We start from the raw sequence: 14,264 nt of genomic DNA, 5'->3' as shown, positions 1-14,264 counted from the left end.
AACATGGCTCACTGCAGCCTTGACCTCCTGGGCTCAAGTGATCTTCCTGCCTCAGCCTCCTGAGGAGCCAACACATTCAGCTAATTTTTTTTATTTTTTGTAGAGACAGGGTCTCACCATGCGGCCCAGGCTGGTCTCAAACTCCTGGGCTCAAGTGGTCCTCCTGCTTTCAGCCTCCCAAAGTGTTAGGATTTCAGGTGTGAGCCACCGCATCCATCAAAACGGGAAAAATTTTGTGAAGGAATCAGACAGGCTTCCAGACCTGGTTTTCCAGATATAGTTTTGACCATCTCCTGATTGAATGATTGTATAAAGAAGGGAACCAGCTGTCAGAAGAGGGAGATGGTCCCAGATGCAAAAGAGAGGAGAAGCCCATCAGCAGACTGGTTGATAACAGTGGCAAAGATAGGAAGGATATGGTGATTGGCAGAAAACAGACACTGGGCAGCCCAGTCTCATTGCTTCATCCGCCCTCCCTAGCTCTGAGACTGTGTTCAAAAATACTCTTTGGGCTGGGCGTGGTGGCTCATGCCTGTAATCCCAGCTTTTTGGGAGGCCGAGGTGGGTGGATCACTTGAGGTCATGAGTTCGAAACCAGCCTGGCTAACATAGTGAAACCCTGTCTCTACTAAAAACAAATACAGGCTGGGGACGGTTGCTCATGCCTGTAATCTCAGCACTTCGGGAGGCCGAGGCAGGTGGATCACCTGAGGGCAGGAGTTCAAGACCAGCCTGGCCAACATGGTCAAACCCTGTCTCTACTAAAAATACAATACTTAGCTGGGCGTGGTGGCAGGCACCTGTAATCCCAGCTATTCAGGAGGCTGAGGCAGGGGAGTCACTTGACCCAGGAGGCGGAGGTTGCAGTGAGCCAAGATCACACCACTGCACTCCAGCCTGGGTGACAGAGCGAGACTCCATCTCAAAAAAAAAAAAAAAAAAACAAGAAAAACCCCCAAACCCAAAAATACTCTGACTATTTGGCTTCCTAGGTAGGTCTGCCTATAAAGAGAGCATTTGCCTTGAGTATTTTGGTTTCTATGGCAGTGACTTTCACTGCAAATTCACAGATAGGAATTGGGATGATGGTTTAGCTTCTCGTATTACTAACTCAGCTATCAAAAATAAAAGGCATGGCTGCTGTGGACTTCAAATTTTCCATCTTGCATCACTTATTTCTTCTTGTAAGTTAATAATCCAGCATCTGGTTTCATGTAGCAGTCTCATAAGCTTTATTAATGCGAGTCCTCCCTCGAGAGATGGATCCCCTGTCAGGGTGCTGATAAAATCAGTATAAAATATAGGCTTGCAAGGCTGAGGACCAGCAGGGGTAATGAACATTGCCAAGTGAGGTCCCTGGAGGCACAGCCTGCCGGTCGGTTCCTTGGCAACCACCTGACAGCCCCTCAAGGCTGTGGATATCTCGGACTGAAAAGTGAGGCCCCAGAACTGGAGCAGAGGCAGAGAGAGGCCTGGGAGATGCTCTGGCACAGATTCTCTTATCCTTCATTGGTTGACAGAGTCAGAAAACTGGACTGGGGCATGGGCAGAAGATTCCAAGCCCCTTTCTCAGGCCTGTGTGAGGTGGTTGCTGCTGGTCCTAGGATGGGTTGTTAGTTGTCATGCTGTCTTGCCCTCCAGCTATACATAGGAAAAAAGTTTCAAGTCATGGTGGAGCAAGACACAGGCAAGCTACATGTCCTGTCAATAAAATCAGGATCTGGGTGACTAAAATGAAAACAACCAGTGAGGCCTGGGAAATATTATTGCAGAACAGGGAAAAAGGGACACCATTCTTTGATATTTGTGGAAAACATTTCCTCCAAGATACATACATAAATTCTAGAAAGCAGTTCAGCATTCCTAATAGGATGCAAGAAATATGGCTTCTAAAGTAAAGGATATCAATTTGAAAAGAATACAGATGAGATATGGAAGGATTACAAGGAAGCTAAGAGCTTAGTAATTGAATGAAAAAAACATTAGACAAAATAAAGACTATAATTGACACAGAGGAAAATGGATTCCATGATATTGAGAATGAACCTGATAAATTTCTGAGATTGCAAAGAGAAAGAAGCAAAGAGCTAAAAAATAACGTGGAAAAGTAAATATGGGGGATGGGGGTGGGGGGAGGCAATCCTTTTCCTAAGGGGGAAGCTAGAACTATGTGAACAGAAACATGGTTTAACAGAATCATTTATCAAAGATGTATTTGTCTAGAGACCTGCTGTACAACACAATGTTTACACTTAACAACACGGTATTGTGTACTTAATTAGTTAAAAAGCTAAATCTCAAGTGTTCTTACTGCAATAAAAAAGCAGTGAATACAAATTAAAGAAAGAATAATAAGCTGTTTTTTTACCCAATAGATTAGCACAAAGTTAAAAAGACGGTAACATTCATAACTAGTGAAGATAAGCCATTCTCCGACTTTGTTCCTTTGAGTATAAGTTGCTATAGATTGGGGAAAATAGTTTGAAAAATGTGTAGTAAAAGTTAAAGTTAAAATATGCACACTTTTGAACTAGCAGTACTATTTGAGGGACTGTCTTGTTGTGATTTTAAAAAACACGTGGATCCAAGATAAATGTATAAAGATGTTTGTTGAAGCATTGTTTGTCACAGTAAAAATCTAGAAAAAAATATACTTGAACAGCACATTCTTCATTGGAAAAAATAAGATGTGAGTGTGCAGTTGGTAAGTGGTAAATAGTCTCTAGACAAAATTAATAAAATGACCTATAGAGAGTTGTCTGGCAAGTATAACTGGAAAATGAGAAAAAATAATATTGGGAATAAGAAAGATTGAGGCCGGGCATGGTGGCTTACTCCTGTAATCCCAGCACTTTGGGAGGCTGAGGCAGGAGGATCACCTGAGGTCAGGAGTTTGAGACCAGCCTGGCCAACATGGTGAAACATCGCATCTACTAAAAATACAAAAATTAGCCGGGTATGGTGGTGCATGCCCATAATCCCAGCTACTTGGGAGGCTGAGGCAGGAGAATTGCTTGAACCTGGGAGGCAGAGGTTGTAGTGAGCCGAGATCATGCTGCTGCACTCTAGCCTGGGCGACAGAGAAAAAAAAAACAAAAAAACAAAGGAATAAGAAAGATTCGAACCCAACAGATATAAAAAGTAATTACAAATTTATGGGGCTACCATATGCGACTTTCTGTTAACATATGAAAATTTTAATGAAATGATCAAGTTTCAGGAAGAATATGAATTATTGAAATGGTCTCAAGAAAAAGTTAAAACTTGAGTACATCAATAAACTGAATACTTGAAAAAAATTTCAAGGTATTCTATAAAAATGGCTCTCGATCTCTACTATTGAAAGGTTATCATCTTTAAAATTAACAAAAAGTGTATTATCATGCTCCCAAAACTGATTTACAGCATAAAGAGGAGGTAACGCTATTCATTTACAATTATAACGCAAGTGCAGTCCTAATGTTAAAATCTGCCAAGATACTGCACATGCATACACTTGTGTACAAACACACACAAATTCAGATCAATCTTATGAAAATGTATGTAAAAATCATAAATAAAATATCGGAAAATCAAACGTGTCTGTGGAATTAAAAGTAATGTACCATGACTGAGGTTATCCCAGAAATAAAAAAAAATTAATAACATAAAGGAAAAGGTGTTTAATAAAACCTAATTATCTATTTCCAATGAAATGGAAGTCTTACTAAACAACAACTAGACAATAATTTTTTACGGTGACAAAGAAAATCTATTTCAAGCCATCAACTCCCATCAGCTTAGTGTGAAAGTCATTAGAGTCATTCTCATTAAAGTGATGCAAAGATAAGGAGAGCTATGATCACCATTATCAACTGATGCTGTTCTAGGATGGCTAGTTCACATTTTAGAATTGGAATGAGATGTCACATTTAGGAGAACCCAACAAAAACATCTTTATGAACATAATCAGATGAAAAAGATTAGAATTAATAAGAGAGAGGCCGGGCGTGGTGGCTCACACCTGTAATCCCAGCACTTTGGGAGGCCGAGGCGGGCGGATCACAAGGTCAAGAGATCGAGACCATCCTGGCTAACACGGTGAAACCCCGTCTCTACTGAAACTACAAAAAAATTAGCCGGGTGTAGTGGCGGGCGCCTGTAGTCCCAGCTACTCGGGAGGCTGAGGCAGGAGAATGGCGTGAACCCGGGAGGCAGAGCTTGCAGTGAGCCGAGGTCGCGCCACTGCATTCCAGCCTGGGCAACAGAGTGAGACGCCGTCTCAAAAAAAAAAGAAAAGAAAAAAAAAATTAATAAGAGAGTACCATAAGAGAACCAGATATAAAATTAGCACACAAATTTGTAGCTTTCTTACATATTACCAATAACTAGTTATTAAATAATTGAAAAATGATCGCATTTGCAAAAGCAACTAGGCTATCAAATGTGCAGAAATAAAACATGGAAAAGATCTATAGGGAGAAAATGACAAACTTTGCTTAAGGATATAATATATGCTTGAGAAATGTATGGTATCCTAGATGTGAAGACTAAATATCGTATAGATAAGGAAGTCCCAAATTAAATACAGGATTAAAAGAAATTCCAACCAAAATCTCAATACGCTATGGTGGAACTTGGCAAAGGGATTTTTAAAATGCATGTAGAAACATGGGCAAGACAGCCAAGACTTTTTTTTTTTTAAAAACAAAGTTTTATCAGGGTGTGGTGGAGTGCACCTGTAGTCCTAGCTACTCAGGAGGCTGAGGCTGAGGCTGGAGGATCTCTTGAGTCCAGGAGTTCAAGGCTGCAGTGAGCTCTTGAGCCAAGGAGTTCAAGGCTGCCACTAAGGCTGGAGTGGTGACGCTGCACTCCAGCCTTAGTGGCAGAGTGAGACTCTGTTTCTAAAAACAAACAAACAAAAAACCAAAGGTAAAAAGGGGAACCTAGAACTACCAGGCATTTGATGTCATTGAGGTAATGACATCAAATGATTGTTCAGAATAAAAGCCCTGAAACGGGCTCTGTACAAGAATTAAGTGAATGAGAATGGTAGTTTTTCAAATCAGTGGGTAAAGGAAGGATACTTCAGTAAGTCTCACATTAAATATCCAACATGAAACATTACCCTAACTTAAATCAGATGCCCAGGTTATGATACAACTCAACAAAACAGAGCTGCCCCCATCCCTCTGGGGACATCGCTGTTTATCATCCACGTGACCCTGATCACACCACAGCCCTTCTGGGTCTCCACCAACTCAACCTGTCCTGATTTGGGATTTGGAAAATAAAATCCCAGTGGTTTTAACATCATTAGTTCTCTAAGTGTATTCACTGGAGAGAAGACAAGTCTCAAATGTATTGAAGCCCTCACAGTTAGTATGGAGAAATTGGCAGGATACGATTGGTTTCCATGCCTAGATGGATCAGAATGGTCAGGTGGCCCTCACACCCAGGATTCTGGGGGCAGCTGGGCAAAAAATGGCGAAGCTGGGCAGGTGCCTAAGTTGGTCCCCAGATTCCAAAGCTGAGCAAGCCCTCCCAACAGATTCACTGCCCCCACCCCACACACCTTGGCCATCAGCATCTTGTAGGCATATAGTCGCTTGCCTTTCCCCTTTCCCAAGGCACCTTCATACTTCTCCACAAATTCCTGGGCCTCCCTGCTTAGAAAAAAAAAAAAAAAAAAGCAGGAATTCAGTTAGCACCTAACCAGAGGAAATCTGAATTATGAAGGCTCAAACACATGTGTGAACCTTATGTCTTTGTATACCTCTGGTTAAAATATTAATTCCATGAAGGCACAACATTCTGTCTGTTTTATCCACTGAAGTTTCCCAAGTGCTGAAAAGAGTGCGTGGTACATAACAGGCATGGTAGGCAGAACTGTGGCCCCTGTGACCTTCGTCTGCTGGTGTTCCACCCATGAATATAATATGTTACATGGCAAAAAGGACTTTTAAAATGTAATTAAGATTACTGATTTTATTTTATTTATTTATTTATTTTTAGAGATAGGGTCTCACTGTGTTGCTCAGGCTGCTCTTGAACTCCTGAGCTCAAGCAGTCACCTGCCTCGGCCTCCCAAAGTGCTGGGATTACAGGTGTGAACCACCATGCCCGGCCAAGATTATTGATTTTAAAATAAGGAGATTATTCTGGGTCATCTGCATGGCCCCAGTGTAATAAAATAATATGAGCCCTTAAAAACAGAAGAGAAGTTTCTTAAGAAATCTCCAAATTGCTTTCCACGATGGTTGAACTAATTTACATTCCCACCAACAATGTATACGTGTTTTTTTTGTTTTTTTGTTTGTTTTTCCACACCCTCACCAGCATCTGTTAGGTTTTGACTTTTTAATAATAGCCATTCTGACTGGTGGAAGATGGTGTGTCACTGTGGTTTCGATTTGCATTTTTCTGATAATTAGTGATGATGAGAATTTTCTCATATGTTTGTTGGAGGCTTGTATGTCTTCTTTTGAGAAGTGTTTGTTCATATTCTTTGTCCACTTTTTAATGGAGTTATTTGTTTTTTGCTTGTTGAATTGTGTAAGTTCTTTTACAGATTTTGGATATTAGACTTTTGTCAGATGCATAGTTTGAGAATATTTTCTCCATTCTGTAGGTTGTCTGTTTACTCTGCTGATAGTTTCTTTTGTTGTGCAGCAGCTTTTTAGTTTGATTAGGTCCCATGTGTCAATTTTTGTTTTTGTTGCAGTTGCTTTTGAGGACTTAGTCGTAAATTCTTTCCCAAGGCCAATATCCAGAATGATATTTCCTAGGTTTTCTTCTAGGATTTTAATAATTTTAGGTCTTCCATTTAAGTATTTAATCCATCTTGTGCTGATTTTTGTGTATGGTGAGAGGCGGGGGTCCAGTTTCACTCTTCTGCATATGTCTAGCCAGTTATCCCAGCACCATTTATTGAATAGGGAGTCCTTCCCCATTGCTTGTTTTTGTTGATTTTATTGAAGATCAGATGGTTGTAGGTGGGCAGCTTTATTTCTGCATTCTCTATTCAGTTCCATTGGTCTACGTGTCTGTTTTTGTACCAGTACTGTGCTGTTTTCGTTACTGTAGCCTCATAGTATAGTTTGAAGTTGAGTAATGTGATGCCTCTGGCTTTGTTCTTTTTGTTTAGGATTGCTTTGGCTGTTTGGGCTCATTTTTGGTTCCTATGAATTTTAGAATCTTTTTTTCTATTTCTGTGAAAAATGACATTGGTAGTTTGGTAGAAATAGCATTGAATCTGTAGATTGCTTTCAGTAGTATGGGCATTTTAATGATATCGATTCTTCCAATCCATGAGCACGGATTTTTTTTTTTGGTATTACCTATGATTTCTTTAGTCATTGTATTGTAGTTCTCCTTGTAGAGATCTTTCACCTCCTTGGTTAGATGAATTCCAAGGTATTTTATTTTATTTTATTTTTGTGACTATTGTAAATGGGATTGTATTATTGATTTGGTTCTCTGCTTGAATGTTACTAGATCAAGAAATGCTCTTGATTTTTGTACATTTGTACATTGACTTTGTATCTTGAAATTTTGCTGAAGTCGTTTATCAATTCCAGGAGCCTTTTGGCAGAGTCTTTAGGGTTTTCTAGGTAGAGAATCATATAATCAGCAAAGAGAGATACTTTGACTTCTTTTCCTACTTTTATTTCCTTCTTTCCTGCTTTTCATTTTTCTCCTCTTGCCTGATTGCTCTGATTAAGACTTCCAGTACTATGTTGAATAGGAGAAGTGAGAATGGGCATTCTTGTCTTGTTCCAGTTCTTAAGGGAAATTCTTCCAGTTTTTGCCCATTCAGTATGAATTTCACTATGAGTTTCTCATAGATAACTTTTGTTATTTTGAGGTATGTTCCTTCAATGCCTAGTTTGTTGGAGGCTTTTATCATGAAGGGATATTAGATTTTATCAAACGTGGAGCAGGAATATTCTTGACTCTCTGTGTCTGGGGCCCCTCTGGAGGGGCTACACAAAAAGCATAAGAAGGAAATGAATTCAGCCAACAATCAGTGAGCTCAGAAGAGAACCTTAGCCCTGGATGAGAACTGCAGCCCTACTGATATCATAATTTTGGTGTGATGAGACCCTTAACAGAGAATCCAGCCATGCCATGCTGGACTTCTGACCTACAGAACTATGCACTAATTAACGAGTGATATTTTAAATTCTTAACCTGTGGTAATTTGTTGCAATAGCAATATAAAATTAATACAGATGTTCCTTGATGTACAAGGGGTTATGTTCCAATAAACTTATTGTAAGTTGAAAACATCATAAGTTGAAAATGTACTTAATACCCCAAAAAGGCCATTAAGTAAAAAATTGTAAGTTGAACCATCATAAGCCCATATGCTCCTCAACTTATGATGGAGTATATCCAATAAACCCACTGTAAAGTTGAAATAAACTGTAAAGTTGAAAAATTATAAGTTGAACCATTGTAAGTCAGGCATCATTGGATAGGTATTTGTGGAACACATGGATGTTGACTGAGTGAGTGAATGAGCACCCTGTTAAAGTTGGATGAGAAACAAATGAATCAATTTGTCTATTAAATATTCTGCAGTGGTTGCTGGATCTGGTGAGGACAGCCTTTGAGAACAGATTGTTAAATCTTCAGGAACTTGGCCGACCAGTTGTTAAACTGTTAGTAGCTTTGAGTTGGCCATGGTGGGAGTATTTAGACCACGGAAATCAGCAAATACTATGACCAGGGCTCCTCCTCCTGTCCCACACCTCAGAAAGCTAGTTTATCAGCAACCACTAGATAAACCCAATCATGCGAGTGAAGAATGAAGTCCGTCTTAGGGCAGATAGAAGAAGGTGTTGTGGAGCTGTGTGTGTCTGGCTGCTATTGCTACAGTCACCATTGCTCCTACAAAATGCCTACCCCACTGTTCCTGCTGCCTCCAAGGTACAAGCGTGGACAGTTGATACATGTGAAGTTGCATTCTAACCTTGAGGCTGGCTTTATTGGGATGTCTCAGTGTCTCAATGCTAGTGAGGCTGCCTGTCCTACTCCTAAACCCAGGGTCAAGAACTGGGCTGTATGTCCTCCTCAATGGGATCTTCTCCCTGTTCCCCCTCTTGGCAGGAGATGTCCTGCCAGTGACTTATCAGTGAACACCAATACCACTGCAACAACAAAGAATGGTTTCACAATATTCATATTTTTGTCTTCTTCCTGTATTTTACAAGTGGGCCAATACTCAAAAGCACTTGGAGTTCTATGAGCTTAAATGTGCCAGGTTTTAAGATTTAGCAGCTTCAGTTAACAATTCTCAAAAGTAGGGGCAGCTCTTGCGCCTGAGTCATTGAGCCCAGCAGCAAATGCTTCTCTTCTCTCTGTTCAGACTCTGTGTCCAGACATCCAGCAAACCCCCAAGAGAACAGGGGACCCTACCAAAGGCTAGTTGCAAACTATGAAGACCAGTCACTGTGAAGAGTCCACCTGGTTTATGAATTTCCATGGGCACGGCAAACTTTTTTTGAACTCTGTGAAGATATATAAATAATAACAAAGGCACAAAGGGCATGCCCTTCATGGTTTCTGATGAGAAGTTTCTTGTCATTATAATTGTGTTTTTTTCCCTGTAGGTCATGTTTTGTTTCTGTCTGACTGCCTACAAGTTTTTAGAAGTTTGACTATGATGTGTCTTGGAATGAATTTCTTTGCTTTGGGTTTATCCTGTTTGGGATTTGTTTTGCTTCTTGAATTTGTAAGTTTTGCCAAATCTGAGACAGTTTTAGCCATAATTTCTTTGAATACTTTTTCAGTCTCATCCTTTTTCTCCTCTTTTTCTGGAATTCCAACGATACTAATGTTATGTCTTTTATTATAGTCCCACACATCCTTGAAGTTCTGTGCATTTTTTTCCAGGCTATTTTCTCTCTATAGTTTAGATTGGGTAATTTCTCTTGTTCTATCTCCAAGTTCACTGAGTTTTTACTCTGTTCTCTTCATTCTGTTGTTGAGCCCACTCACTGAGTTTTAAAAATTTCAGTTATTGTATTTTTTTACTTCTAAAATTTCCAGTTGTTCCTCTTTATAGCTTCTATTTTTTTTCTGAGACTGTTTTTTTCATTTGTTTCATGCGTTCACAATTGCTCGTTGAAGCATTTTTATGATGGTTGCTTTAAAACCTTTGTCGGGCAAGGTGTGGCTCATGTCTGTGATCCCAGTGTCTCGCGAGGCTGAGGTGGGAGGATTGCTTGAGCCCAAGAGTTCGAGACCAGCCTGAGCAACATAGTGAGACCGTGTTTCTACAAAAATAAAAAATAAAAATAAATAAAATAAAACCTTTGTCAGACAATTCTAACATCTCTGTCATCTTGGTGTTAAAACCTGTTGATCATCTTTTGTCATTTAGTTTGAGGTCTTCCTGGTTCTTGGTATGGCAAGCAATTTTTAATTGAAACCTGGACTTTTGGATATTATAAGACTCTACGTATTATTTAAATCTTATGTTTTACCAGGCCTCCTCTGATATTGCTATGGTAGTTGTAGGTGATGTTGCCTGATTACTTCCAGGTGGGGGTGAAAGTCCAGGTTCTTCATTTGGCCTCCTTTGACACCTGAGGCTGAGGAGAAGCTCCTTGTTACTGCTGAGCAGGGATGGGGTTCAGGCTTCTCACCAGGCCTCCACTCAAGCCTGGTTACTTCCAGGTCATGGTGAGAGTCTAGACTCCCCACATGGTCCTCACTGAAACCATGGGGAAAAGGAGGGATCATTACTACCTGCTGGGGATGAAAATTCCTGCTTCCCACTCAGCCTTCTCTGACACACCCTGGTTAGGGGTATTGGGGCACCTTGCTTTGGCCTGGCAAATGTGGGTATCCAGGCTTCCCCACTTGCCTTTGCTGCCAGGGTTGGCAATGGGGGATGTTGTTTTGTCTGTGGTATTTGGCTGGAGAACAGTTATTGTCCAAAAGTTTTCTGTCTTGCCAGTCTGTTTCTTTCCTGGTCCTTTGGCTAGAAATAGCAGGTTTTTCTTGGGGCATTTTTTTTGGCTGCCTCCATTGGAGTTTTGGGGTTGCCAGCTTTTCCAATAGCCAGTCTGGGATATAGAAGGTAAAAAAGAAAATCCAAGGAACTCCATGCCCTGGTCATCCCTTTGGTCCTGAGGTTCTTAGCCAGTTTGCCTTCTTCTTTCTACCTTTTCAAATCTTCTTATATTTGCTTTAAATACGGCATTCAGGGTTTTCATTGTACTTAGTGGGAAGAATAGGGAAAAGCGTCTCTACTCCATCTACCTGGAAGCAGAAGTCCTCTAATCACTCTGAAGAAGGAAAGCAGTTTGGGTAGTTTTCTAAGACATCAGGCTTTGGACAAAGCTGAGAGACAGACCTGATTAATTCTATGATTAAAGCAAATATCCCTGATTCATGGGCACTAGAAGCTGTTATGCCAACTTCACATCCTACCGTGTATCATTATTGATGATGTCCACATGCTTCTCTGATTCATCTTTGTTCCCCAACCTCATCTCTCAGGGCTCAGCATAGTGTCAGGCATAAAAGATGTTCAAGCTTTAATAATAACAGTAATCGCTATTTATTAATTGCATATTATATGCTGGGCACTTAATAAAAATATTTTGAAATTGTTTGAACAACCTGTGAGGTAGATGTTATTATTCCCATTTTACAAGTGAGAATTATTAGGCTCAGAGAGGTTAAGGGAAGGAAGTGACCCTGAGAGGGATTGGGTAGCCAACCGAAGTCTCCAGATGTGGCAGAGGTGTGAATTCAGGTTTGCCCCAACTCACTGCTGTTGCTTTTTATGTCCAGCCAGCCTTTTGTTTTCATATGTTTTTTGGAGACAGAGTCTCACTTTGTCACCAAGGCTGGAGTGCAGCGGCATGATATTGTCTCACTGCAACCTCCACTTCCTGGTTCAAAAAATTCTCCTACCTCAGCCACCAAGCAGCTGAGATTACAGGCACACACCACCACGCCTGGCTAACTTTTGTATTTTTAGTAGAGATGAGGTTCCACCATGTTGACCAGGCTGGTCTTGAACTCTTGACCTCAAGTGATCTGCCCGCCTCAGCCTCCCAAAGTGCTGGGATTATAGGTGTGAGCCACCACACCCAGCACTAGCAAGCCTTTTAAGATAGTCTACAGTAACCATGCTCAGGTCAGCCAGTGCCTGACTGGGCCAGAGAATGGGGCCCCCACACTACTATTTCTAAAAGAGAGGATGTAGTATGCGGATGCTGTCTGCAGCTGGAGACTTTATTTTCAGAAGAAGAAATCATACTGGTAGCAAAGGGGGTGCATTCTCGAATGTCTGGTAATTCTGGAGAGACGATTACAAATTAAGAGAGCAGGCTCTGTAATCCCAGCACTTTGGGAGGCCAAGGTGGGAATATCACTTGAGCCCAGGAGTTCGAGACCAGTCCCGGCAACATAGCGAGAACTTGTCTCTAAAACAACAACAACAACAACAAACAAAAAAACAGTGCAGGCTCTGGAGCCAGAATTCCTGAGTCCAAATCCTGGCTGCGCCACTTAACTTGCTGTGTGGTCTTAGGCAAATTACTCAATTGCTGTGTGCCTCAGTCTTCTCATCAGTAAAGTGGTGACAATAATGGCAGTACCGACATCACAGGGTGATCATGAGGATTCAATGAATTGTTATACACACCACACTCAGAACAGTGCCTGGCACAAAGGGCATGCCCAGCAAAGACTGGCTGTATATAAAAAGGAATTGATAGTAAATGATGAAAAAGAGACAGCTCTGAAAACAAGAACAGCATTCAGTCAAGAGAGTGGACAGTGCCTTGGAATGAGAGGGACAGTAAATCAATGAGCCTGCTTGTGGGGTGGGGCAATGGGGACCTCCCTGCAGAGGAGGCACTTGGCCCGAGTCTTACAAGGTGTGTAGGAATTAGCAAGGAGAGGTGGCAGAAAGCACAGATCTAGGCAGAGGCACCAGCTTGGGTGGAGACTAGAGGCTGGAGAGACTTAAATCTGAGTCCAGGATAAGGAGCCTTGGGGAAGGGAAGAAGCTAGGAAGAGACAGGAGGGAGGTCCAGGGAAAGGAGACCCACTATTTGCTGGGGAGACCCACTCCAGTGAGAGAGGCATAGGTCTCCTTGGCTTCTCAGGCCTTAGCTTCTTCCTATCCTGCCAGCCCCAGGAACTCTGCCCCTCAGAGGCAGGAAGGAGATGTCAGATTTCTCCTCTGGCAGCTGAGGAGCCCTCAGGGATTGTCACGGTCCCTGAGACTTCCAGCCAGCTGGAGATCTCATTTCCATAGGCATCAAGGCTGCACTTTTTCCACTGTTAATAAAAGATGTGTTCTGGTGACACCTGAGTGGGAGTGAGGTTCTATTAGAGTGACAGATGGCTGTTCTGCCCTGCTGGCAGGAGAAGGAGCCCAGCTTGGAGGGAGCAGGGAGAAAGGATTCAAAAAGAGGAGGCTGAGGGCCCGGCGCGGTGGCTCATGCCTGTGATCCCAGCACTTTGGGAGGCCGAGGCGGGCGGATCATGAGGTCAGGAGATTGAGACGGTCCTGGCTAACACGGTGAAACCCTGTCTGTACTAAAAATACAGAAAATTAGCTGGGCATGGTGGTGGGCGCCTGTAGTCCCAGCTACTCGGCAGGCTGAGGCAGGAGAATCGCTTGAACCTGGGAGGCGGAGGTTGCAGTGAGCCGAGATTGTGCCACTGCGCTCCATCTCAAAAAAAAAAAAAAAACAAGAGGAGGCTGAGAAGGAAGACAGTCCAGAGTTGAGTCTAGCTTCCACACTGTCGCCACTCACCACATGGGACTATTTAAATTTTTAAAATTAATTTGTTATTTTATTATTTAATTGACAAACGGGCCAGGTGTGGTGGCCCATACCTGTAATCACAATACTTGGGGAAGCTGAGGTGGGAGGATCGCTTGAGTCCAGGAGTTCGAGATCAGCCTGGGCAACATAGCGAGACCCTGTATCCACAAAAAAATTTAAAAATTAGCCAGGTATGGTGGCATATGCCTGTAGTCCCAGCCACTGGAGAGGTTGTGGCAGGCGGATCACTTGAGCCCAGGAATTCAAGGCCACAGTGAGTTAAAATGGTGGACTGGACTCCAGCGTGGGTGACAGAGCAAGACTCTGTCTCTTAAAAATAAATTGTATATATTTATGGTGTACATGATGTTTTGATATATGTATACATTATGAATTGTTAAATTGAGTTAATTAACATACGCATTACCTCCCATACTTGTTTCTTGTATGTGGTGAGAACACTTATAATCTATTCTTAGC

The 14,264-nt window shown here is 41.8% G+C and overlaps 2 protein-coding genes across 2 annotated transcripts in view; one reads left to right on the top strand and one right to left on the bottom strand.

Annotated features, from left to right (window-relative positions):
• ZNF343 (zinc finger protein 343) overlaps positions 1-14,264 on the top strand; it is a 127,018-nt gene that overhangs the window by 31,126 nt on the left and 81,628 nt on the right. The window lies entirely within an intron of this gene.
• The window catches only part of TMC2 (transmembrane channel like 2), a 100,770-nt gene that overhangs the window by 69,793 nt on the left and 16,713 nt on the right, over positions 1-14,264 (bottom strand). Inside the window, exon 3 of the mRNA XM_034947002.3 lies at positions 5,555-5,645. Coding sequence (XP_034802893.2) covers positions 5,555-5,645 — 91 coding nt within the window. The remainder of the gene's footprint in view (positions 1-5,554; positions 5,646-14,264) is intronic.

This window comes from Pan paniscus, chromosome 21 (assembly GCF_029289425.2).
Source record: "Pan paniscus chromosome 21, NHGRI_mPanPan1-v2.0_pri, whole genome shotgun sequence".
NCBI lineage: Eukaryota > Metazoa > Chordata > Mammalia > Primates > Hominidae > Pan > Pan paniscus.
The sequence above is the reverse complement of the archived record's forward strand: the minus strand, read 5'-3'. Positions and strand labels throughout refer to the sequence as shown.